We start from the raw sequence: 24,459 nt of genomic DNA, 5'->3' as shown, positions 1-24,459 counted from the left end.
TCTAAGAATTAAGACTTGTTCATTAACACCAACTGCTTTTCATTCCTCAGTCACTTGAACCTAGAACATGGAAGGTTTTTTAGTAATGGTGGTTTTTTTTTTTATAGCTGGGTTGGCACTATAACCGCTGATTGAGAATATATTGATTCATTTGTCTTCAATAAATGTGTTAAATACACTAAAGGCCATTCACAGTACTCTGTCATGTCTCCCAGTCGGGTTCAATAAGAATTAACTTGAAACATTGGAACAAATTAAAACATATGCAAGTGATTTTCCTATTTCTTAGTATGCAGGTTTTTTTTTAAAATAATTGCACTTCAGAAGCAAATGACAGACTTTATTCACATGATTTCTTCCCTACTTTACCCCCTGTAGCTTAATTATCCCAACCAGCAGCATCACAAAAAATCCTATTTTCTAACTTTGCAGATTTGGATTTTGGATTGATAACAACTTTAAACCGAACATTTAGTCCTTGTTTTGGCTTTAGTTTGTCCACCGGCTTTTCTTTTGTAAATATTCTCCAACATGGTGAAAAGTTTAATTACAAATCTATTTCAAAGTTACTTTTAGGCCTCCCAAACAAAAATATTGGAAATAAAATCTTGTTGTCGCTGCTGACTCTAATAAAACACTTATTCATCCTCTCCACTTCATCTTTTTAACTTCACTCTCTGGTGCATTTACGGACATTCATACAACCTAACCACCCACTCTTTGATCTGCGTTTGGCCCATGCTTCACGCTCGAGAGCCCCTGAATGAAGGACCCTTTGTGTCTGTGCACTGGACGTATTACATGATAAAACACAGGACATCGCCAAGGGGAATTCAAAGACTCCCGTCTGGAAATCTCCTTTGCTGTGTTGAAGTGTCTGGAGGATTACTTATGCGCGCTCCGAGCTGCTGGTGCCCAACGAGGTATTGATCCAAAGGGCCCATAATTGCATTTTGTGCTGGGCGATGTTTTGTCCAAGGCCCCTGAGTTGAGAGCATGCTTGTTTCGTCTTCATCCCTGAATATATCTCATATATAAACATAAATAATCAGCTGGATTTTCACCATTAGACTCTGATATCTTACCTGATGTCATTTAGCTTCATGTACAAACAAGACTAGTTTCTCATTTTGGTCAAATAACAGACTTTTTTTACTCATCAAATAGTCATGTTATTTTCTGCATTTATAATTTGGACAATATTGAACAATAGAAATGACCACTTAAATTCTCACTGTTTGGCCATGGCATCAATAATATATAATATGTATAATATATATAATATATAATATATACAGTTGAGAACACCAGGTGCCACAGTGGGGTAGCAAACTAGTGTGTCCGGCAAGGCCCTTCATCCACGTTGCCTGGTATGAAAGTGGTGTGTGAGTGTTTGGTGGTGGTCAGAGGGGCTGACGGTGCAAATTGACAGCCTCACTTCTGTAAATTTGCCCCAGGACAACTGTGGCTCCAGTTGCCTACCACCACCAGGTTTAAAGTGAATGAATGAAACAATGCCAAGCATCTTTGAGTATCCAAAAAAGTTCTATGTAAACTGAACGCTTATTAATGATAATATATTATGACCCGGGGGCAAAATATGGCCCGCGATCACTTCAATTTAATTCGCCCTGAAACTTCCTGCTGAATTGGTCCAAATGATTATATGCAGTATTTTTACTGCAAAATTAAGGTTTTTCCTATACCCTCAATAACATCACACTGCATTATGATACATACCTTAAAATTAATGTTCCGAGCTTTATAAAGATAGTGGCTGTCAATGCTTTGTTAAATACATTCATCTGAATGACTGTCTGTAACCCTGAGGTTTGAATATATTTCAATATGTGTCCCTGGTGAACAATGTTTGGACAGCCCTGATGTTTATCTACAACACACTTACTATTCCATAAACATATAGCTATAACTAATATCGTTTACAGCCTGTTTTGATCATGTGACATGCTCTTAGTTGAGTTTAATCTAGATTCCACATTTTAAACTCTATCCTATTGAAAATCCACTCCAACATGATTGATCCATCTCCCCTTTGATCTTCAAGTCATAATCCCTGCCACTGAGTCGATCAATTCTAGTTGTAATCACCTCGTCTCCTCTGCGGCCTCGCCACGTGAGGACTGCAGTTTACCATTCTGCCACGAGAGGGAGACAAACACTTTACACCGTGTCGATGGTGAGTCACGGAGCGTCACGTACTGGCAGTGTCGATCAGGGCACAAAACAAGGCCTGGTTACAACAATGTTTATCGATGGGAAGATTTTGTTCACAGTTGGTCGTCACTGTAGCGGAAAATCTAAATCAACACTACGTCAAGAGACTGGCGTCACAAGACCACGCAGATCTACTTCCTGGATCACAAACCTCAACATTCACTCAACCACTTAGCTTCTATTTTATTCCATTTGCACGTAATCATATTTTCTATACACTGAGATGTCAGTAGTCCCATAAATGTTGGCTTTTCTTTTCGCGCATCATACTGAAATTCAACACGGGAGCTGTCCTTGGTGCTGAAACCGACCCGACCAGACGTGATAAGGCACGTGATGAGTCGATCTATACAGGAAACGTCACAGTTTGAGCCCAAAATATAAGCTACTGTACAATAGAGCTTCTGGGGGTCGCCATTTTGGACATGACATACAAGATAACACGAGGAATTCCTTATGTTTGGATAAGAAAAAATGTATTACGTATGTATAAACTACGTATATTATACGTAGTTTATTCAGCGTTTCCCAACCAGGTGCACAGGGACGTAACAAGGAGTTTGATTGTGCTCTGATTTTACAAGATGACTAAATTGGATAGTATTGGAATAAAATACAATATACCACAACACATTTATTTGCCTAACACAAATCGGTTTAAATAAAACACTAAAGGGCGGAAAACACTGGCTTATATCACAACATTTACTATAATTAAAAAATATTGAACCAATTTAGTGAGAATATTGGATACAATCAATGCATTGAACTTTGAAACATGTTTATACGGAAGAAAACTGTGCGTAGACGAATCACAAGTATAGTCTTTTGGAATTAAATGATGGATAGTGGTTGTGATCAAAAGCAAATACCAAGTTATTCAATCGCTTCTTTTTCTGGCACCCCATCACCAGGAAGTGTCTAAAAATTGGAAAAAGTGTGGACGAGGGGGGGGGGGCATCTGAGCAGCGCCTCCCCTCCCACGTCCTTTCTGCGCGGAGTGAGGAAGCAGGACGGGGAGAGAGAGAGAGAGTCTGCCGTGCCAATCCAAAGCCCCGCTGCTTATACACTGCAACTGCTTCTCTTTCTTGCGTTTTGGAAAAAGAAAATCCCGGACACGAGCGCTACATGAGCCGAGTAAAATGCACTGCGCGTCTTTTGCATCCGCTTGAACCGAGGACTGAGCCCGAAGACGCGGACTTCCCCCATCACAAGCAGGTAAATCTTTTATTACTCGATCTGCCCGTGCCCAGACATACTGTACGTGGCGTGATCCACACAACCGTGCGCTTTTTTTGCCTGTGTCCCGACACCGCGGGTGAACGGCGTCGATTTGCGTCATGCCTTTGGCTCCGTGTTATTGGGTTGTTTGTCCGCTCTTTGTCGGGAGTTGAGCGCGATGTATGGAGCTTTAATGCGCGGAGCCATATTGTCAGGCACGGCTATGGCACAGTGAAAGATGCACGGGGGTTTTGAAAATCACAGAGGCGAAAGGGATGAGAGGTGAGCGAGGGAAGAGGAGGGGAAGAAGAAGAAGAGGAGGAAAGGATGTCTGGGTTCGGGGGTAGTACGGGGGGGGGGGGGGGGGGGGGGAGGGGAGAACACCGACGCCTGTTTGAGATGGCGATCCTCTGGTATTTATGAATGAACCACTTATTATGACAAGGGGTGGTCGCTCGCGCGGCTCCACTCGCGCTGTAATGGCGTTGCGCACCAATCTGCAGCAGAAGCATCCCCCCCCCCATCGCTCTTCCTCTCCCCCATCATCGCCTCTTCTTCGACCACAGCACAACACCGAGCCGCTGTACGGTGAGAGTGACGCCGGCGTGACGCATATAACCCCCCCCCCTGTCAGCTTTAATCCTCCATCTGGATCCGTGGTTCTCGTCCGTGTCCCGTCCCCGTCCCCGTCCCGCTCTCCGTGTGTCGTCGGGGGGAGCGGGGGGGGGGGGGGGGGGGGGGGGTGAATAACGTATTGGCCTTGGCTGTGTGACTTGTGCGATGCGTGTGAATTATGCACGCGCGTGTGAGTCAACTTCCTGGGTGTGTAAGTGACAAGAGGCGCGGGCGAACACGCGGGTGAAAAGCGCTCGCCCGGTGCGCGTGGATGCGGCGATACGGGAGAAGCGGCGCGGCATTGATTTTTGGAGTGCAATAAAACGTATTGACTTCAGTGCAGCGCGTTCGTTTGGCATTTGAGCTGTTTTCATCTGCTTTGCAAAAATAGAAAGAAAAATTGTCACGAAGTCTTCTGTTTGTGTTATTTAAGCAATATTTAGTTGAGGGGATTTTGCTCAATATCATATTTTTGACGGCGCTAAAAATATAACAGTGTTTGACTACATAGTTTGGGCTTTTTTATGCCACTTTTTCCATCTTAACTTTGTAGGTTTGGATTGTCTGAATATATTTCATGTTTAGATAAAAAATAAATAAATAAAATTGAATTATTTCTTATTGTTTGGGGACAGAATTCCCAAATTGTGAATGAGCTTTGGTGGTGAAAACATAAAGCTAATAACAATATTAAAAGTGTCATGCATACGTACTAAAAAATCAAGAATAAATGACAATAATTCTTGACTATTTCAAGAGTGGAGAGCCACCTGTAAATATCTCTGGAGACATTGCGAGACATCTACAGAAACTTGAGAAACAAACATCACAACCTGCTCTCAAACATCCCCAAACATGTCCAAATCTTAACTGATCAAATGCAAGATTAATATTCAAGCGGCCGTATCTTATTGCTTTTTGCAGTGAATGGTTGCATAAGAATACTTGACGAAACATATGACTCAACTCGTGGCAACAAAGGCAAAAATAGGTGGTTACTGTGGAGATGCCGGTGACGTGATTGAAGTGAATATAACTGTAGTACACGAGCGTGATGGAGGAGTACGGAGACAAACATCAATATCTACGAATATCAAAATGGCATGTATTTAGAACAGGTATTGACGTGTACTATATCAAACAAGTCAGAAATACCTTGGGTGCACTGTGTGATTTTCTGATAGAAGGTTCGCCACCTGCTTGTCTCAGTGAAGAGGTTAAAGTTCAGCATTACAGAATGTACCAAAACGACCTTATGAACATGCATTCTTACTGTGAGTGGATGAGGTGTCGGACCCTCCAGAAAAGCAATATAGTGCTCCTGTAATTAAGGTTTACTATGTTTTCCAATAACAAAAATCTGTCAAGTTGCGTTTAATAGTGGAGATATTGGGTACAATTAGGGGCCGTGGTGTCTATTTTTAGAATTGGGGCATTTTGGAAAGAGAAGTTTGTGTCCTATATTTAAATCATGCTGTTAGAAAAAAACAAAACCTTACACCAAACTACTAGACGAAACCGTGGCCCGTGTGGCTGTATCAATTTTGACAAAGCAACAATGGATATTTCAACAAGGAGAAACGTGTAATGTCGTAGAAAACTCAAGACAAGTGCATTAAATAGTTTATCGCTAAAAACGTTGGTCTTTAGAAGTAAGATCAGGAAAGCGAGGCTGAGGAGGCTGCTGGATCTGCTGCGGAGGAGGATGATGAGGAGGCGCTAAAGCTGAATTAGGAAGAGAAAGGAAGGGAGAGTGAGTGCATTTATGTGAGTGGCTTGAAATGCGTTCTCAAGAAGCAAAGGCAGACTGTAGTGATGACAGTGTTGACAAAAGTAGGGACATGGCTAGAAATACACTTGAAAGTTTAATGTATATTGAATATTACGCACTGTTACCTTCTTTATTCAATATTGTTGAATATACACACTGTTACCTAGCTACCGTACAATAAAAAAGGTAAAATAAAACCAAAGAAAACATGAAAGCACCTTTTTTGACAAATTCATGTTAAAAATGTTCCTTGTGCATAAATTGTCTCTGCTTTTAGTGTTACTTCCTGTATTTTTCAACTTTAATTTCAGCTTTTCATCACAAACTGCCACTTGACTAATGTAAAACTGCTAAATATTCACAACTCGTACATTCAACCAAACAAAGTAATAATTAGAAAAGCATGCAAACCTTACATAAACACTTTATCTAGTCTCAAATAACCAAATAACGTCCAATGGCTTAACAAGAAGTTCACTATAAACCTCTGTGTAAATCCTGAAGCTTTTTTCCACAATGCCATTTTCCCTGTTATTCCGCCATGTGTTTACGTCATAATCCGTGGTAAATTTTTACAGAAATTAGTGGAGAAATAAGCCGAGTGCATGAGATTAAAAATGCATTACAATAGCCACAGCGGCCTCTTAGTTATTCTCAGACTGTAAAAATAGTTGAAGCTATTTCAGCCGATGTGAATGTAGTTTAGTTCTGTCCTGACTTGGTTTAGAGACTGAGGACATACTGTTACTGAGCTGTCTGGCATGTATTCAATTCTGAGTGTTTTTTTAATGCACAAAACATTCCAGACAAAGCCATAACATCAGACAGGCATGGCAGAGAAATTGCATAATGCATAGTGGCTGTACCCAATTATTTTCACGTTAATAAAGTTTCTGCCCCAGTACAGATTATATATCTGTTGTATTGTATATTGTGAATGTGAAATGAGACCACCGTGGGCTGTTTGGGTCTGATTACGAAGCGTTTTTATCGGCAGTGAACCAGGAAGTGCTGCTGGTGTGCTGTTAGCGAGGTACTTGTTGAAGCGATGAAAGGTAATGTCAGGTACAGCGCCTTTAAGACTGACAGTATCAATTTGCTGACATGTTTGGACTCAACACAAGCAAGTGTTGTTGTTCCACTCATCGCATTCGTAAAACTAACTGTTGTTGTGTCTTTGGACAAGATTTATAGTGTAATACATGTGTTTCTTTGTGATTTGCGGTAATCGTCTAGGCCATAGGGGCAGAGTGGTGCAAAATGGTTTAGAATAAGTATATTTTCATGAAAAGACACATTCTGAATCTTATACGGAGCAGAGGGCCTCAAACAACCCGGCAATGTCAAATTTGAAGGAAGTTAATCATTTGACATTTGACATTGATTAGCTGCCTCCACCTTTAATAAGACTTGGAACATTAATATTAGGTTTCTATACCATCACAATGCTTGAATTTGTCCAATTTTACAGCAAAATGTGCTACTTTTTGTTGTTTGGACCAACTTAACAGGAAGCTGGTGGGCCAACAGATATTGGTCTGAGGGCCGCATTTGGCCCCCGGGCCGCTGTTTGGGCATGCCTGACATAGAGGAAGGAGAACAATTTAAATATCAGAACAGTGTTTTTCCCAAACAGGGATAAAAGGTACTTAGGTAATAGAGTGTTGGCTGAATAAAATTGTAGAAACGTGTAGTACATTTTTGGAAGAAGTTGGCTCTTTAAAACAAGAAAATGTAATAAAATAGCAATAACTGACAACACACCTCTAGTTAACCCATTTAATTGCCCAAAATCCCAGTTTCTTTTTGCACATTTCTGATAGATTGGAAAATGGAGGGAAAACACATCATTTAATCATTGTTGTCAGAATAATCCCCTCAAATAACAGTCATACCAGATACATGTTGTCAATATTGCTTGCCTCTAGGACCACTCAAATTACTTCATACATGCAAATACATTAACAGTATTCCTCTGCTTTGTTCAGCTCAGATAAATATGCTGTTATGCGTTAAGGGAAGCCAGAGTACGGTGTGCAAACAAACACAGGCCTTTGTGCAGGTGAGCCGGGGTTTCGTCAGGGGAGCTTCTCGAGCTCTCTGCGGGATTCCCCAGTCACTTTTTGCCTTCTGTGTTAGCGTTGCTCCAGTGTTAGCGTTGCTAGCCGTCACAGACATGGATAAAGTGGCATTATGGAGAGCAGCGGCGCTCGAATGTGCCCACAGAAACTGGCTCTGTCCCTGTCACCATCTGCCACTCTGAGCTCCTCCTCCTCCGCGCTAATTAGGCCTTCAGTCAAGTGTGAGCACAAGCAGCATCCTAAACAGACAGGAAACTGACGTGAATACTCCTATGTGTCCTATTCCAATAATAAACTTGTGTAATTACTCATTTGCAGAACTGTGTAGAGCGTTTTTATGCGCATTGAATAATGTTGTTACGTAGTGTTTTTTGTATATTACTTTTTAATTTAGATTTGTCAAAAGGTCAGTCGGTATATTTAGATGCTCGGTAAAAAAACAACAACAGGGAACTAGAATCAAATATCCCAATAATTAGATTAGATTGTTGTGTGTGTTCACGTGTAGAAAACAGATCCTCAGTAACATGAGTGTTTTGAATGTAAACGTAGCTTGTGATTGGCCAAGGATGAACTAAATATGATCACATTTTCTTAAATCCCTAAAAAACTGTTCTGTTTTAGTAAAATCCTTTACCATTTTGAGTTTTATGGGCAGAAGTAGATATTTAAATGTATGTTAAGTTTTATCCCGACAGAGGCACTAAGTCGTAACAAGGATCTAGTTTTAGATATTCAATGTTTGTCTTTTTTTTGCCCATTAAATTCCTTCAGAGGTTTCTGGGGGCCGCCGCCTGCTTTTAGGCTGTTTTTATTGCTGAAAAACAGTGTGAGTGGGCTCCCCTTCCATAGTGCTTACCTGTAACTTGTCCTGATGGTGTCATAGGGTTGTTTCCATGCAACAAAGCCATGTTTTGTTCGCTCTCTCTCACCGAACTTTCATGTGGAAACAACAAACACGTCTTACTCTTACTTGCATCCAAAGATTTCGATGGCACATGCTTTTTCAACCCAAACAAATATGTGCCGTTTTGGGCGTTTTAACATTACACGATGAAAAAGACGTAATGCGTTTTTTCCTTACAGTTATGCGAGTAAAAAACACAAGAAGTTTCAAATTGATACGTATGAATTTGAGATTTTTTCCTATTCGCCCGCAGTGTCTGGCCTTAAGACAGATTGTATGGCCTAAGTGGGAGCAGCAGTGTTATTAGAAAGCCAGACGGTGCAACCCAGGGATCCCAGATCACACAGACAGATTACATTGATCTTACATCCAGGGAAAGAAAAACAACAACAAAAAAATGAATATTCACATTTTCTTGCCGAGGTCAACACACAGTAGACTGATTCACTGATTAAGAGTTATTTAAGGTTTAGAAAAGGTGTGATTTTATCAGTTTAACAGCAACAGGTTGTGGCCGATGTCGCAGATGGATTGTGAAAGCAGGAAAAAACCTCCACCAAGACACTGATGCTTTAATCTGTAGTTCTAAACAAGGAAATCTGTAAACATACATTTTATCCACGTCACCTCCAAAAAATGTAGCTCCGTCTTTGCAATTGTGAAGAATTGCCTGTGAACAAAACAATTCATTTTAAATAAGTCTAACATCTTTAATGAATGTGAGAGTGAATGTTTGTCTGTAATGTCTATGTCTCTGTGTCGGCCCTGCGACGAGTTGGCCACTGTCCAGGGTGTACCCCGCCTAAGGCCCGAAGTCACTGGGATAGGCTCCAGTCACCCGCGACCCCGAAAGGGAACAAGCGGTAGAAAATGGATGGATGGATGGATCTTTAATATTTTCTTTTTCTTTTGGTCTTTGCAGCATTATTTTGCATTATCTGTGTGCATGCAAACACACTTCTCACAAAGACTTCCATGTGCCACAGTTTTAAAACTACAATTCTCTTGCACCCTGGAGTTGAATATTACTGGTTCCGCTTCCAGTTCCACAGTAAGACATTAAATGCATGTCCAGACACGTCACCAGATAAATGCGATAAGATAACCTTTTTTTGTCCCACAATGGGAAAATTCCAATGTTGTAACACAGAATAGGAGTAGAAGTATAATAATAAAGAAACAGATAACTCAAAGAAAAAAACTCTTATTAAAAAAACTCTTATAAAAAAACTCTTAATAAAATAACACTTTTATTTACAGCTGTTATATATGGACAGAAAATATTGCACCAGGATGATTGACATGTCACAATATTGCACATGAGTATGACAGTATTGCACATGAGTATAAGAGTATTGCATATGAGTATAAGAGTATTGCACATGAGTATAAGAGTATTGCACATGAGTATGACAGTATTGCACATGAGTATAACAGTATTGCACATGAGTATAACAGTATTGCACATGAGTATAACAGTATTGCACATGAGTATGACAGTATTGCACATGAGTATGACAGTATTGCACATGAGTATAACAGTATTGCACATGAGTATAAGAGTATTGCACATGAGTATGACAGTATTGCACATGAGTATGACAGTATTGCACATGAGTATAACAGTATTGCACATGAGTATGACAGTATTGCACATGAGTATAACAGTATTGCACATGAGTATGACAGTATTTGCACATGAGTATAACAGTATTGCACATGATTATGAAGCTGAATGACACATGTAGTTACAGCAGATTTGAAAAGACCCACTCACAGTAAGCAATAAAATTGACAGAAAATATAATAAATTCACAAAAAATATTGTTACAAAGCATTATTATTTGTATTATTGTATGTTTTATTGGCATCATTATTTAAAGGCAAAGTATTTCACCCATATGTAAAACAGAATTTGAATCAAAGTTTAAAAAAAATTAGACCAATGAATGTACAGCTTTGAGGTAGATGATTAAAAGCAAGAACAGCAGCAACTTGATTTATTATTCATGCTGGACAGCGCAACATCTAACAGTGCGTCTCTACAGCATCTACTTTGCAAATAAACCTGCCTCGTGAAGGTCGAGTTATTTATTATTGGCCCAGTATCGGCCCCAAAGAGTCCAAGGCAGAGGCTGGAGGAGTCGTGTAACCTAAGTCTTGGGAATTGGGTCAATGCGGAGCACGCTAGTACTACGACGAGGTTAAGCCCGACGATTAGCTCCTAAGCCCAGGACCACAGCGGCGCAATCTCCTGGACAGAGGGGGCCGCTCGGGACATGTGCAAATCTTCACTCTCGCTGCATAGATTTACGCTGATGAGAATCCCGCGGCCATTATGGAGACTTAAGACTTGATTAGTGTGAGCTGCAGTGAAGCAAGAGGCAACAAGAAAGCGGATATTTAGTGTTTAATTGGAAGCGGAGCCAGTAATGGGTTTCATTTTCTTGTTTTGGACCCCCTATTTTGAGGATAATTCACAACGTATCATATTGATTTTTGAAATGTTCTGTCACTCTTGTCTGATGAATCCCGGTTAGTAAGTCCTCTTCCCTCTGAGCCTCAGAAAAGCGCTCAATACCAAATTCATCCGATTTGTGACGTCAAATGTAGCGCTCCAAGATCGTCCGCGCTCTTTTCAACTCCATGAATCGCTTGTTTTGAGCATTTTTGCCGTCAAAACACATTCATTGCAACTGCGCGCTTACGTCAGCATGTCGGGGCAAGCTAGCTTTCCTTTATCTCCTCTTCTCAATACCTCGTGCTGCCAGCAGGTGGAGTTCTGACACAATTTCTGATGAGAAATTGCCTCACAGACACAAAGCGATGTGTGCTTTCGGTAGATATTATTTTAAGGTCTAAAACATAAGGTTAGCCAGAGGAAAAGTACTAAAGAGGATGTTCAGTAAATAACAATACAAATAATGCACACGTGTCTTTTAAAATTACTGTGTACACCTTAGCCTTGGTATGTCCTGTAGTATAATTTATATAATGTAGGCGTGCGCTAAATGCCTCGGCTCTTTAATTAGCATAAAAAGATGTTCTTACAAAACCCCAGCAGAGGGCGCTAAGACTGTTTACATCTGCAAGCGCTTTGAAAAGTAGTTTGCACGATGCTTAAAACAAAACAACATGATTTGATACGTAAAATATTGAAAAAACCACACAAACTTGACTGCAACACAACCATTTTAACTCCTGCTGCGTGCACTGTGTCCAAACCATCTCGGCCTCTGACTTTATCTTAAAAAGAACACGTGGACGAGCGCATAGCAACAGTCAAAATACACAACAAAGCCCAGCTGCAGGAGGACAGTTATCTGATGGGACCAGCTGGAGCGCGCCAACAACGGGACACAAAAGATGGCATTCGACTGCACCACGTTATCCAACTCCTCAGCCCTAAAACATCTTTGCAAAAACATCTATTGTTGTGCTACTGAAATGCAATCACAGGAATAGGCTATTGTCGGAATGACAGAAAACAAACTATTATTCTCAAAATGAGCGTGGCTGATTAGAAAAACAGGTGGTTGCGGTGTTGTTTTCGGTTCTTTCTGTAGATTAACGTGTTTTGGAAAATGTTTTATAAGCGCTCAGTCGCTCATTCCGTTGTTCACACAGTTTGTCGACGGTTGAGGACTTTGGAGCCATTGGAGTGACACAGCATGTTAATTATCGATAAACTATAGCCTTTACTTTTGCGCAATGTCACAGAAGATAGGTGTCCTTTAGTTAGTTTAAGTCAGGGGGGTCCAAACTTTGAGGGCCGCATTTTGAAACTTATGTGGAGCAAAGGGCCACAAACAACACGACAATGTCAAATTTGAAAAGTGATTCATCTGAAGTTTTACATTTGACATAGTTTTGATGCCTCCACACCTTTCATAAGACTTGGAACATTATTATTAGGTTGGTATAACGTCAAAATGCTTGAATTTTTCCAATTTTACCGTAAAAGTACCTCTATTTGTTGTTTGGGCCAATTTAGCAGGAAGCCGGAGGGCCAACAAAAATTGGTCTAAGGGCCGCATTTGGCCCCCGGGCCGTAGTTTGGACATGCCTGGTTTAAGTAAAAGAAGTAAAAACTGTCACTGCTCGTGGTGGATTCTGCTTCCAAATCTAAAAGAAAAAAGAGTTTTACATTGTCTAACGGTCCCTGATGTTTATAATAAAATATGAACACTGAGCTGTGCGATTAGTCATACATTTGAATTAAAACAGCATTAATTACTCAAATTGCAGATTGTCATGAATCACCTTTCTTGGGGCATTTTAATCAATCCTGTGAGAGCGACTGAACTGAGTAACTTCCCTCTCTGTTTCCATGGAAATGTGTTTTATTTGCCTAATGTTCCACTGTAAGACATTAAGTGTATGTCCAGACACATCACCAGATAAATACGATAAAACCTTTATTTGTCCCACAATGGGAAAATTCCAATGTTGTAACACAGAGTCGGAGTAGAAGTATAATAATAAAGAAACAGATTACTCAAAAACAGTAAATTCTTATTAAAAAAACTCTTAATAAAATAACACTTTTATTTACAGTTGTTATATGGACAGAAAATATTGCACCAGGATGATTGACATGTCACAGTATTGCACATGAGTATAACAGTATTGCACATGAGTATAACAGTATTGCACATGAGTATAACAGTATTGCACATGAGTATGACAGTATTGCACATGAGTATAACAGTATTGCACATGAGTATAACAGTATTGCACATGAGTATAACAGTATTGCACATGAGTATGACAGTATTGCACATGAGTATAACAGTATTGTACATGATTATAACAGTATTGCACATGAGTATAACAGTATTGCACATGAGTATAACAGTATTGTACATGAGTATGACAGTATTGCACATGAGTATAACAGTATTGCACATGAGTATAACAGTATTGCACATGATTATAACAGTATTGCACATGAGTATAGCAGTATTGCACATGAGTATGACAGTATTGCACATGAGTATGACAGTATTGCACATGAGTATAACAGTATTGCACATGAGTATAACAGTATTGCACATGAGTATGACAGTATTGCACATGAGTATAACAGTATTGCACATGAGTATGACAGTATTGCACATGAGTATAGCAGTATTGCACATGAGTATAACAGTATTGCACATGATTATAACAGTATTGCACATGAGTATAGCAGTATTGCACATGAGTATAATAGTATTGCACATGAGTATAGCAGTATTGCACATGAGTATAACAGTATTGCACATGATTATGAAGCTGAATGACACAGATTTGAAAAGACCCACTCACAGTAAGAATGTTTTTCAAGCGATAAAAACATCTGCAATTGATAGAAAATGTAATGAATTCACACAAACAATTGTTACAAAGCATTATTATTTGTATTATTATATGTTTTATTGGCATTCATATTCAAAGGCAAAGTATTTCTCCCATATGAAAAACAGAATTTGAATCAAAGTTTATTACCAATCAAAAAAATGAGACAAATCTTGAATACCGCTAATTATTTTTGCCGTATCGACTTGCCTAGAGTTGCTTTTTTTTAGCTAATTCTCTTGTGAATGTGTGAACAAGGCGACTTTCTAATCATGTGACTGAATGTGCCAGACTCTCGCTGGTGTCTGTGTGATAATATCAGCTTTAAAAATAGCACCTTTTGTACTTTGTCTGTTAAATTTCACTCTACATTTCAAGTAGAGCAACTGCAAGATGTGGCAATACAAAACGACCATACTTGAACGTTTGTACCTTTGAAATCAGTCAATATGTCCCGCAAAAAGAGCTTTGATCAGTGCTAGTAGTGGTGGCTCTTTGTGTGCGACGCAGTAACTGGCTGGATACTGCTCTGCACAAAATACCTGTAAATCTGTTGATCCCGTAAACCACTCATCGTCAAATCGCCTCGGCATTCCTCTAAAATCCTTTTTTCCACGCGAGATACCTCCAGCGCGGGACGGCTTTGCGAGCGCCTGTGTAATCAGCCTCTTGATCTGTCAAACGCCTTTGTGTTTGATGTGCGCTAATGCTCTTCCATTGTGCCGCGGCCTAAGTGGCTCTCTTGAGGTGGAATTATGTGCATATTTTCAGCTAAAGGTGACATTTTGCTTTTCGAAATTAACAAAGAGAGATGCCGTTCGGTGACTGAGAAGAAGCCGGTGTCGTTGCCAAAGCGATAGCCGCTAATGCAGTTTGGCCGGAGCGGTTGATGTTGCATTAATTCATTAAGAATCTGCAAGTTGGAGTTTTTTTGTGTTGAGTTTGAAAAAGGAAAGTGAGCGTTGAATAAAGTGAGGATGAACTGCATTCAAGAGAAAATGGAAGCTATGCTATAACAATTGTATGAAGACATATGTGTGCTTTTGTAATGTAAAGTATTAGCAGAAATAGAGATGGGACAATAAACAATAATATTATTTATCGCAATAAACAGGGAAAACAGGGAAGACAATAACACTTTGCATAATTGTGATAAAGATAATTACCATCATACCACCAAACTGACTTCATGATGTTCTCCTCCAGATTGTTGTTTGTTTCACTTATAACAAAGTACAACATTTTAACAGAATTTATGTATAATATGAAAAATATATTATTGTTAATCACAATTAATTTTGGCCATGATAATCGATATTGTCTAAGAAACACATTTTTGCTCATCTTTCCTTCTCCCAAACGCATATATTTCCAATGGATTGCAAAAATATTCTGATTCTGATTCAGATGGTAATAAGACATAGTGAGACTTTCGGTTTTGTCCATCCCGTCCATCCCAAGAGGACATGGGAGAGAATAATAATCTCAGAGGCGGACGTTGGGTGTCAAGGACAATGTTGTGGAGCCGACAGTAGCGGCCTCGGCTAATTTTAGTTCAGGTGAAACAAAAGGGAGCGTGAGGGGGAGCGAGAGGGGGAGCGTGAGGGGGAGCGTGAGGGGGAGCGTGAGGGGGAGCGAGGGGGGGAGCGAGAGGGGGAGCGTGAGGGGGAGCGAGAGGGGGAGCGAGAGGGGGAGCGTGAGGGGGAGCGTGAGGGGGAGCGAGAGGGGGAGCGAGAGGGGGAGCGTGAGGGGGAGCGAGAGGGGGAGCGAGAGGGGGAGCGTGAGGGGGAGCGAGAGGGGGAGCGAGAGGGGGAGCGTGAGGGGGAGCGAGAGGGGGAGCGAGAGGGGGAGCGAGAGGGGGAGCGAGAGGGGGAGCGTGAGGGGGAGCGAGAGGGGGAGCGTGAGGGGGAGCGTGAGGGGGAGCGAGAGGGGGAGCGAGAGGGGGAGCGTGAGGGGGAGCGAGAGGGGGAGCGTGAGGGGGAGCGTGAGGGGGAGCGAGAGGGGGAGCGTGAGGGGGGAGCGAGAGGGGGAGCGTGAGGGGGAGCGAGAGGGGGAGCGTGAGGGGGAGCGTGAGGGGGAGCCGAAATAAATATTACACTGTAAAAAAGGGGATCTAGATTATGGAATGTGTTATTGAGTAGTTTTAAATGAACTTACTAAACCTATTGTTTGACATGTTTTGTGCTGGAAAAAAAGTAAATAAATGACTAAATTAACATTTTTTAAATAATTAATGTATGTTAATTCATAAATTCATGTTAATTTTAATTAAATCAATTAAATTCATAAATTCGTAAAAATAATAATAATACATACATACATAAATAAATACAAATAATAAATAATATAATAAAATGATAAATAAATAAATTCATAAATAAATAAAATTAATTCTAATTGACATGGTGTGAACTTCAGTTGGTTCGTCAGAATTCAGGAGAATGTCAGATGTCTCTCCGATTGCAGATTCGTTCACCTGGTTTTCGAGTCATATTTCGTGTAATTATTGGGCCTATGCAGATGAAACAGATACTGGTACAAAGTTCAACGTTGTCTCTGTCAGCACAAATACACAATAGTGAAATTATGTTTTCAGACAGTGGCGCCATTACCCCAAAGGCTATGACGACTGGCAGTTGAAAGTATTTAAAGAGATTTATTCTATGAAGCCAATTCTTTTCAAATAATGATAAGGTCCGACATCATACGTTTGGATTTTAATAGTAGAGCGCCGGCAAACCCTCCCTTTAAGTAATGATAACTTATCCTGATATTATTGCAGTTTGAAGTAAAATGCACTATAAAATGCATAATATTTTGGTGTTAAATGTTCTTTCGTTTGCAATGATCCTGAAGTCAATAATCATTTGATCAAATTATACTTTAAAAGAGGCAATACACATCCAAATGTGCTTGGATATCAAATCTATCTATCCATGGGTGTCAGAGTAATATTATAATGTTATTTTTGCCATGTCCATTAACAATTCAAAAGAACATATTACATATTTTTAGCAGGAAAAGTTGAAGCTCATATTTGTACAAAATAATGATAAACAATTACCACTTTTCATATGCATGGATTTTGAACTAACAAAGGACTTAGAGCTCAAGATGCAATTATTAGCATTTTCTCTTTTCTTTCATCAGTTGACCCAATGAACATCCCATAAGATAAGATAAATCACTAGATATCATAAGTGTACTCTCATTTGCCACTGTATTTAAAAAAACAACATATTATGACATTTTTGCTTGTGTAAATCATCATCCATCTCTCGTTTTCTGTTTGTCGACAGAACAAACAGAACTAACATTATCAGTCAGAGATACATCAAAACGAGCTAAACCTTTATTGTTGCTGACGATCTGAAACAATCAGGTCAATGAGACTTTTTTTTTTATAGTTTGCCGTTCTAAAACTGCTATAGAGCTGAAGAATGAATCAAAAGTGTGAAGAGATTCTTGTATTCGCAGCTCAGTACAGCTCAGTACTTTGAACTGAATTAGATATTTCCAAACAGGTTCAGTCATAGATCCAAGATGAAGAAAAACTAAAGCAAGAAACTCTTCCTGAACGCCACCTTCTCATCTTGACGGATTGTTGTACCTCAAAGCGACCAACGCAATTACAGCATCCCACGCCATCAATACTGAGCACTGTGCAGCGGGAGCGTGACAGAAATCCACTTATTCCAGCCAGTATCGATGTCAATTTACACTTTAGAGACAAGCAGCGGGTTATCACAGGGAGTTTCTTGTTATGGCAATCTTAAAGGGCCGAGTTTAGACATGTTCAAGCCACATCCACTTTGGACATTATACGATCTTTAACATGTTGCTCAACAATTGCTCAAATTAGGACTTTTGTCTGTACAAATGTGCTATTATTTGTCTTTCTTTTAATTTCTTACTATGTACAACAAGATATTTATTTAATTTTTTCAGCAAATATGACTTGTTTCCAGACTGTGAGCAACTAAGGAAATTCTAGTGTTACTTTATAATAACCACAATTTTAGCATTAATAAAGCATGAAAATAGGTTTAATTCATAGTTTATTACAAATGATTCAGGCTTAGTCACTACTTCATTAAGGGGTCAGGTTTGGTGTTACATATTAATAAAATAGTTACTAAGCCTGAATCATGCCAAATAAATGTGTTAATTATGATAGTAGTCTTTGTTCCTGCTTTATTAAGGCTAATTAAAAGTGTAGACTATAAAGGGGCATGGTATTGTCAACAAATCTTTATGATACAACTACATATTTGAATTAAAGATGCACTGACAAGAAAAGTACTTGTACATTGCATATTTGAATGTATAAAGGCAGAATAAATTAACAAGTCTTTCCCACATGTCCAGCTCGCTCACTCCCGGCCTTTGAGCTGTCGTCCACATAAATCCTGTATAAACTCAATCAAATAAATTATGAATAAAAAGTGCCTTTGCCATTCTCTTTTTCCCTACAAAAAGAACCGCTCTTGTGAGTCTTACCATATCTGATCCTGTGCAGCGCTCCACTATCATCCTTAAGAAAAGATACTATACATACTATGCACTATATTCAAGTAATGTGATATAATAATGTAATATAATAATGTGATAAAATAATGTAATATAATAATGTGATATAATAATGTAATATAATAATGTGATATAATAATGTAATATAATTATGTGGTATAATAATGTAATATAATAATGTAATATAATAATGTAGTATAATAATATAATATAATAATGTGATATAATAAGGTAATATAATAATGTGATATAATAATGTAATATAATAATGTGATATAATAATGTAATATAATAATGTGATATAATAATGTAATATAATAATGTAATATAATAATGTGATATAATAATATAATATGATAATGTGATATAATAATCTAATATAATAATGTGATATAATAATATAATATGATAATGTAATATAATAATGTAATATAATAATGTGATATAATAATGTAATATAATAATGTAATATAATAATGTGATATAATAATGTAATATGATAATGTGATATAATAATGTGATATAATAATGTGATATAATAATATAATAAGATAATGTAATATAATAATGTAATATAATAATGTGATATAATAATGTAATATAATAATGTAATATAATAATGTGATATAATAATGTAATATGATAATGTGATATAATAATGTGATATAATAATGTAACATAATAATGTAATATAATAATGTGATATAATAATGTAATATAATAATGTGATATAATAATATAATATGATAATGTAATATAATAATGTAATATAATAATGTGATATAGTGATATTCTCCTGCGCATACACAAAAGCTCAGAGAGATGCTGACATGAAATGGTTTAATGAAGGACATGGAAGCGTTATACACAGCACACAGGCGTATAGTAAATACAACAGAAGTGTCATTTACAATACAACCTAAATGTACAGCTGTAATGAAAGTAGAAGCCTGTCAGTCAAGGACTCCACTTCTAGATCGTTCCACTCGTTCGTGTCATTTAGCCTGCGGCGCCTGTACCGTCGCTCACTGCACTTTTAATGTGAGCCATTTACATATCGAGATGCTCTGGATGTGTAAAATCTGCACGAGTCGGCACATTTCACACTGACTGCTTATTTCAAATGTGCAGACATAAAGAGGAAGTGCATATGATGAATACGTTTGAAATGGATATTTTTGACTAGCTCAGCGAAAACGCCGACCTGTTTGAGGGCGTCGCCTCTGTCTCAGTAGCGGTTCACTCTTAACCAGAATAAAGGTTAAAGAATTAGATTATTTTTAAACTGTAAAATGTATTTGATCTTAGGCCGCAGTTATTTTATTACTTGGTTTACGGATTTTGAAATGAAATATATTGAACTGGCGGGCAAAATATAAAGATAAATCTAATTTCGATTTCAAAAGATTTTTTCTTCCTTGTTTACCAAAAATTGCTTCACGCGCTCTTATCTTTTGACTTAATACCGCTTTTTATATTTCACTTAACGCTATTTTGCGTTGATGGCGGTACTTTATTTTTAAAAAAAGATAATTATTCATTTTATTTTTATTGCAGAAATCAATAATCTAAGTGCGGCGGATCCGTAAACCAAGTAATAAAATAACAAAGGCCTAATGTGAGCAAAGGACGTCAGAGTATCAAAAAAAAAAAAGACAAGTAAGAAGACCGTTCTATTATTTTTGGCTTGACATGCCGCTGCTGTGTAAACTGTGGATTAATGCTATTGATTAGAGAAAACGTGTGCGTCAGGTGGAAAATCCTGGAGCTTTACCAAATTCCATCTGCTTTAATTTGTTTTCTGGCCCGCCTTCCTGCTGCTAAAGCTTAAGAGTGTAAAAGGCCGAGTCGACAAGTGGTTCGGGCCAACAAAGGACAGACCACAGCAAAAAAAAGAGTGTCATAATGTTCGAATCATTTGATACGGTCAACGTGAAGCTTTTGTAACACACACAGAATAAACAGAACTGTAGCTCGAGTAAGAGTACAGTGTAGAGTGTGTTATATGTTACTCAAGTTGGATTAAAAGTAAAGTTTATAAAGAATGATATGTTAATAAAGTTATGTAGCTAATGGTGTATTACAGGTTAAATTTGACTATTTAATTTTATCTTTGGCACATGGTTTAGCCTTTGCCATATTGTTAATTTAGCTGCAACACTCTGAAGTTTGAACTTGTAATGCTTTTTTAGATTTATTTTTTTTTTTTCTAATTCTTAGGCCCATATTTGTGTCAGGACAGTGCAGCAAACTTTTATTTTATTTTATTTTATCTTTATTTTTCCCCTCCATTCCTTATTAGGGAATGAGAGGTTTTGTCTGTCGGAGTTTTTGTTTATAAGAGTTTTGTTTCTAAGAGTTCTTCTATTAAGAGTGTTTTTTTAAACTTCTTATAAGTGATCTGTCCTTTTCCTCTGTATCTACCTGCGTTGCAACAATGAAATTTCCCCATATGTGGACAATAAAGGAATATCTCATCTTATCTTAAATTGTCACTACACTGCAAATGTTCAAGTGTAAAACAACTGACCTCTCGATAGCTTAACGCAGCATCAGTCCTACACACCTCTGATCCTTGTTGTCGTTTTGCCCACCTCAACGCCGCGTACGTCACTCGTCACCTGACCACGCCCCGCTTCTCCGCCCGCAGGTGTAACCCAGCGCAGAGCCTGAACAGGGCAGGATGCCGGAGCAGAGCAACGACTACCGGGTGGTGGTGTTCGGGGCGGGCGGCGTGGGCAAGAGCTCCCTGGTGCTTCGCTTCGTCAAAGGCACGTTCCGGGACACGTACATCCCGACGGTGGAGGACACGTATCGCCAGGTGATCAGCTGCGACAAGAGCGTGTGCACCCTCCAGATCACCGACACCACCGGGAGCCACCAGTTCCCGGCCATGCAGCGCCTCTCCATCTCCAAAGGCCACGCGTTCATCCTGGTCTACTCCATCACCAGCAGGCAGTCTCTGGAGGAGCTGAAGCCCATCTACCAACAGGTCTGAGGATGCTACCTTAAACATGGGGAGGGGGACTTCTTAACTTATAAGAACTGAGTAAGCACTGGTATTACTGTAGTGTAGTGGAAAAGCACTTTTTAATTTATCGGTTTTTGACCTTAAAAATAAAAACATTGCTGTACGGTTGGCTGCTATGGGTTCTAAAAGATCAGCAGTGGCCATGAAAAATATAAAGAAGATCCCACAAAAAGCAATATTGATAAAAGTGAGTTTTAAGAAGTGATTTAAAAGATGAAACTGATGGTGCTGAACAATCTGTTTTGCCATTGGCCACTGACACAAGGTTTAATTTTGGACCGTATAAGTAATAGTACATCAATGCAAAATAAATCAATGCGCAATCAGTATTCTCTGCACATTTACTACTCCGCAATTGCATTTAGATTAGTTGTGGCGAGTTCATTTGTTCTCCTCTTGGGAAATCACACTTGACTGAGACTTGCCTAATCAGCTGCAGTTTAACATTGAAGAGGTGAGCGGCGAAATGCTAAAGTTACTTTTTAGCGTCTAAGAGAGTTGTTACGAATGTCTGCGTTCATGGAAAAGAAACCGACAAAGTGTTAAATTAAAATCCTCCTTTTCACTCAGCACACATTTACAAAAGTTTGATTTTTCTTTCTAGGCCGCCAAAAAATGTTCCTTTTATTAGTCATACAGTGAGTGTTTTGAACCCAATCAAGAAACACGTTCAGCTTTTGATTTCTTTTTACACCTTCCACTCTCACACCGCTTTCATTTGAATACTATCTCCACTTTCCTGCAGGTTTTGGCCATCAAGGGGAACGTGGAGTCCATCCCGATCATGCTGGTGGGCAACAAGAGCGACGAGACCCAGCGGGAGGTGGAGACCAAGGATGGCGAGGCCCAGTCCAAACTGTGGAAGTGCGCCTTCATGGAGACCTCGGCCAAAACCAACCACAACGTCACCGAGTTGTTCCAGGAGCTGCTCAACCTGGACAAGAAGAGGAACATGAGCCTCAACATCGACGGCAAGCGGTCCGGCAAGCAGTCCCGCGCCGAGAGACTGAAGGGCAAGTGCAGCGTTATGTAAAGTCCACGACGGCGGGAGGTTTACCGGAGACGCCCACGGCATAGCATCACTCGAGCATCACGAAGCATTTTTAATTTCACGCGAGACGGAGCTGTCCGGTCGAAGTAAAAGGAAGCCGTTTAGCCGCCGAAAACCAACCTTTTTTCTCATTCCGATACGACAAATTAGCTCGGGGAAGATGACATTTGTGTGGACGCAAAAGATACAGACGTAATAAAGCATTTTAATTCGATATAAGTTGGAGTTTTCTGGCGGAAGATGAAGAAATTCGGTCGTCGAAAACGTCCATTATAGTCTCACAAAGTTGGTCATTTGGCTCTAGCAATTCATCAACCGTAACGTATTTTAAAGGCGCACTGTGTAACTTTTCTGCGAGATGGTCCGCCTTCTGCTTGTGGCTATGGAGATGTAATCGCGTCCCCTTGAATATTCCACAGATCCATTCGTATTGCTTAAAAACACCTTGAAAAACACGCAAAATACATACGTTTAATGCCGTACAATCGAACAGTCCGCGCAAGCAAGTGCAGCCTCCACCAGAAAAGTTACACAATGCTCCTTTAATATGACCAAGAACAGCAAGAACGGAAAGAGCTTCAGTCTCACTAAATCTACCGGATTTCTTTTCACATCCAGACTCCCACCTACTTATTTTGAGCTGACAAATTAGCTCGGAGAAGAGGAAATTTGTCCGAACAACCGTTAGATGGAATCGCTCATGCGTTGGGAAGAATTTTATATTGACGTGTAGGAGTCGGAACGGCTGAACAAACAAGAAGAAAGCCCAACCGACATTATGTAAGTTTTAACGAAATAAGCGCAGTGTCGGTCGGTCATGCGTTTGAACTATTCGCTTTGAGACGACCGAGCGCGACCCGCCACCCTACGACGACGTGTATATATATATAAGTATCTATACACGAGAAGGCATTTTTCTCCACGCGCCCCGACCGACTTCAAACGGACTCATCGATCTCTTTGTTTTTCTCGTATCTCTGCTTCATAGAAATCTCATGGACCAGTGGAGAACTATCCCGCGGCAGGGCGTGCACGTAAACAACGCAACAATCCTTTTAAGACATTCGCTAGTGTAGAGTGTGTAACATTGATGACGAGGGATTTACGCCTGCCTCGAAAATGTACTGTACTTGGATAATCATTGCCAAGAACCCGGAACGAAGTTGAGGAATGTTGTATGGCACTTTGAAGGTGTTTTGTTTTTGCCTTTTGAATTAATTTTCACATTTTTAAAGACAGAAAATAATCCTACTGAGAAGCACACAAAAAGCATGGACGGTATAAATACTACTGTTTTGTTGCTTTTACTCAATGTTTTCTATTTCATTTTCAGGAAAATGTCAATCACACTGCAAAAAATAATATCTATCATGGGTTAAAATTACTTTCGTTTCGGCTTTTATTGCTCTAATGGCATACTTTATTTAATCAGTTTCATCCAATTAGCCTGAAATAAGAGCTATGATTTGAAACCACTCAAGAACATCTTCAATTGAACCGCATAAACTTGGTCTATCAGGTCGTAAAAAATACTCAAATTTCTTGTGTTTCTGAATTCCCGTCATTTAAGACAACGATATCAAGATGATCCTTTTTTGCAGTGCACTGATACACAAAGGCACACAAGAATTCATGCAAAAATCCACACGACTTACTGGCTTACACGGCCTCTACATA

At 39.3% G+C, this 24,459-nt stretch overlaps 1 protein-coding gene across 1 annotated transcript; it reads left to right on the top strand.

The window, feature by feature from the left end:
* Window positions 1–3,231: 3,231 nt before the first annotated feature.
* diras1b (DIRAS family, GTP-binding RAS-like 1b) lies at window positions 3,232–22,851 on the top strand. Its single transcript, XM_072457644.1, has 3 exons — window positions 3,232–3,453; window positions 21,351–21,692; window positions 22,477–22,851. Exons 2-3 carry the CDS (start codon window positions 21,384–21,386, stop codon window positions 22,762–22,764), a joined length of 597 nt encoding a protein of 198 aa, XP_072313745.1. The 5' UTR covers window positions 3,232–3,453; window positions 21,351–21,383; the 3' UTR covers window positions 22,765–22,851.
* Window positions 22,852–24,459: the final 1,608 nt, after the last annotated feature.

This window comes from Eucyclogobius newberryi, unplaced genomic scaffold, assembly GCF_026437365.1.
Source record: "Eucyclogobius newberryi isolate DKJ021-1_F unplaced genomic scaffold, fEucNew1.0.hap1 SCAF_21, whole genome shotgun sequence".
NCBI lineage: Eukaryota > Metazoa > Chordata > Actinopteri > Gobiiformes > Gobiidae > Eucyclogobius > Eucyclogobius newberryi.
Note: the sequence above shows the minus strand (reverse complement) of the source record. Positions and strands in the feature narration are given on the sequence as shown.

Bases quoted from the DNA above. Each gene is read 5' to 3' on its own strand.
- diras1b (XM_072457644.1), top strand. From the start codon at position 21,384: ATGCCGGAGCAGAGCAACGACTACCGGGTGGTGGTGTTCGGGGCGGGC. The intron at 21,693-22,476 runs GTCTGAGGATGC...ACTTTCCTGCAG, and splicing joins TGAAGCCCATCTACCAACAG to GTTTTGGCCATCAAGGGGAA.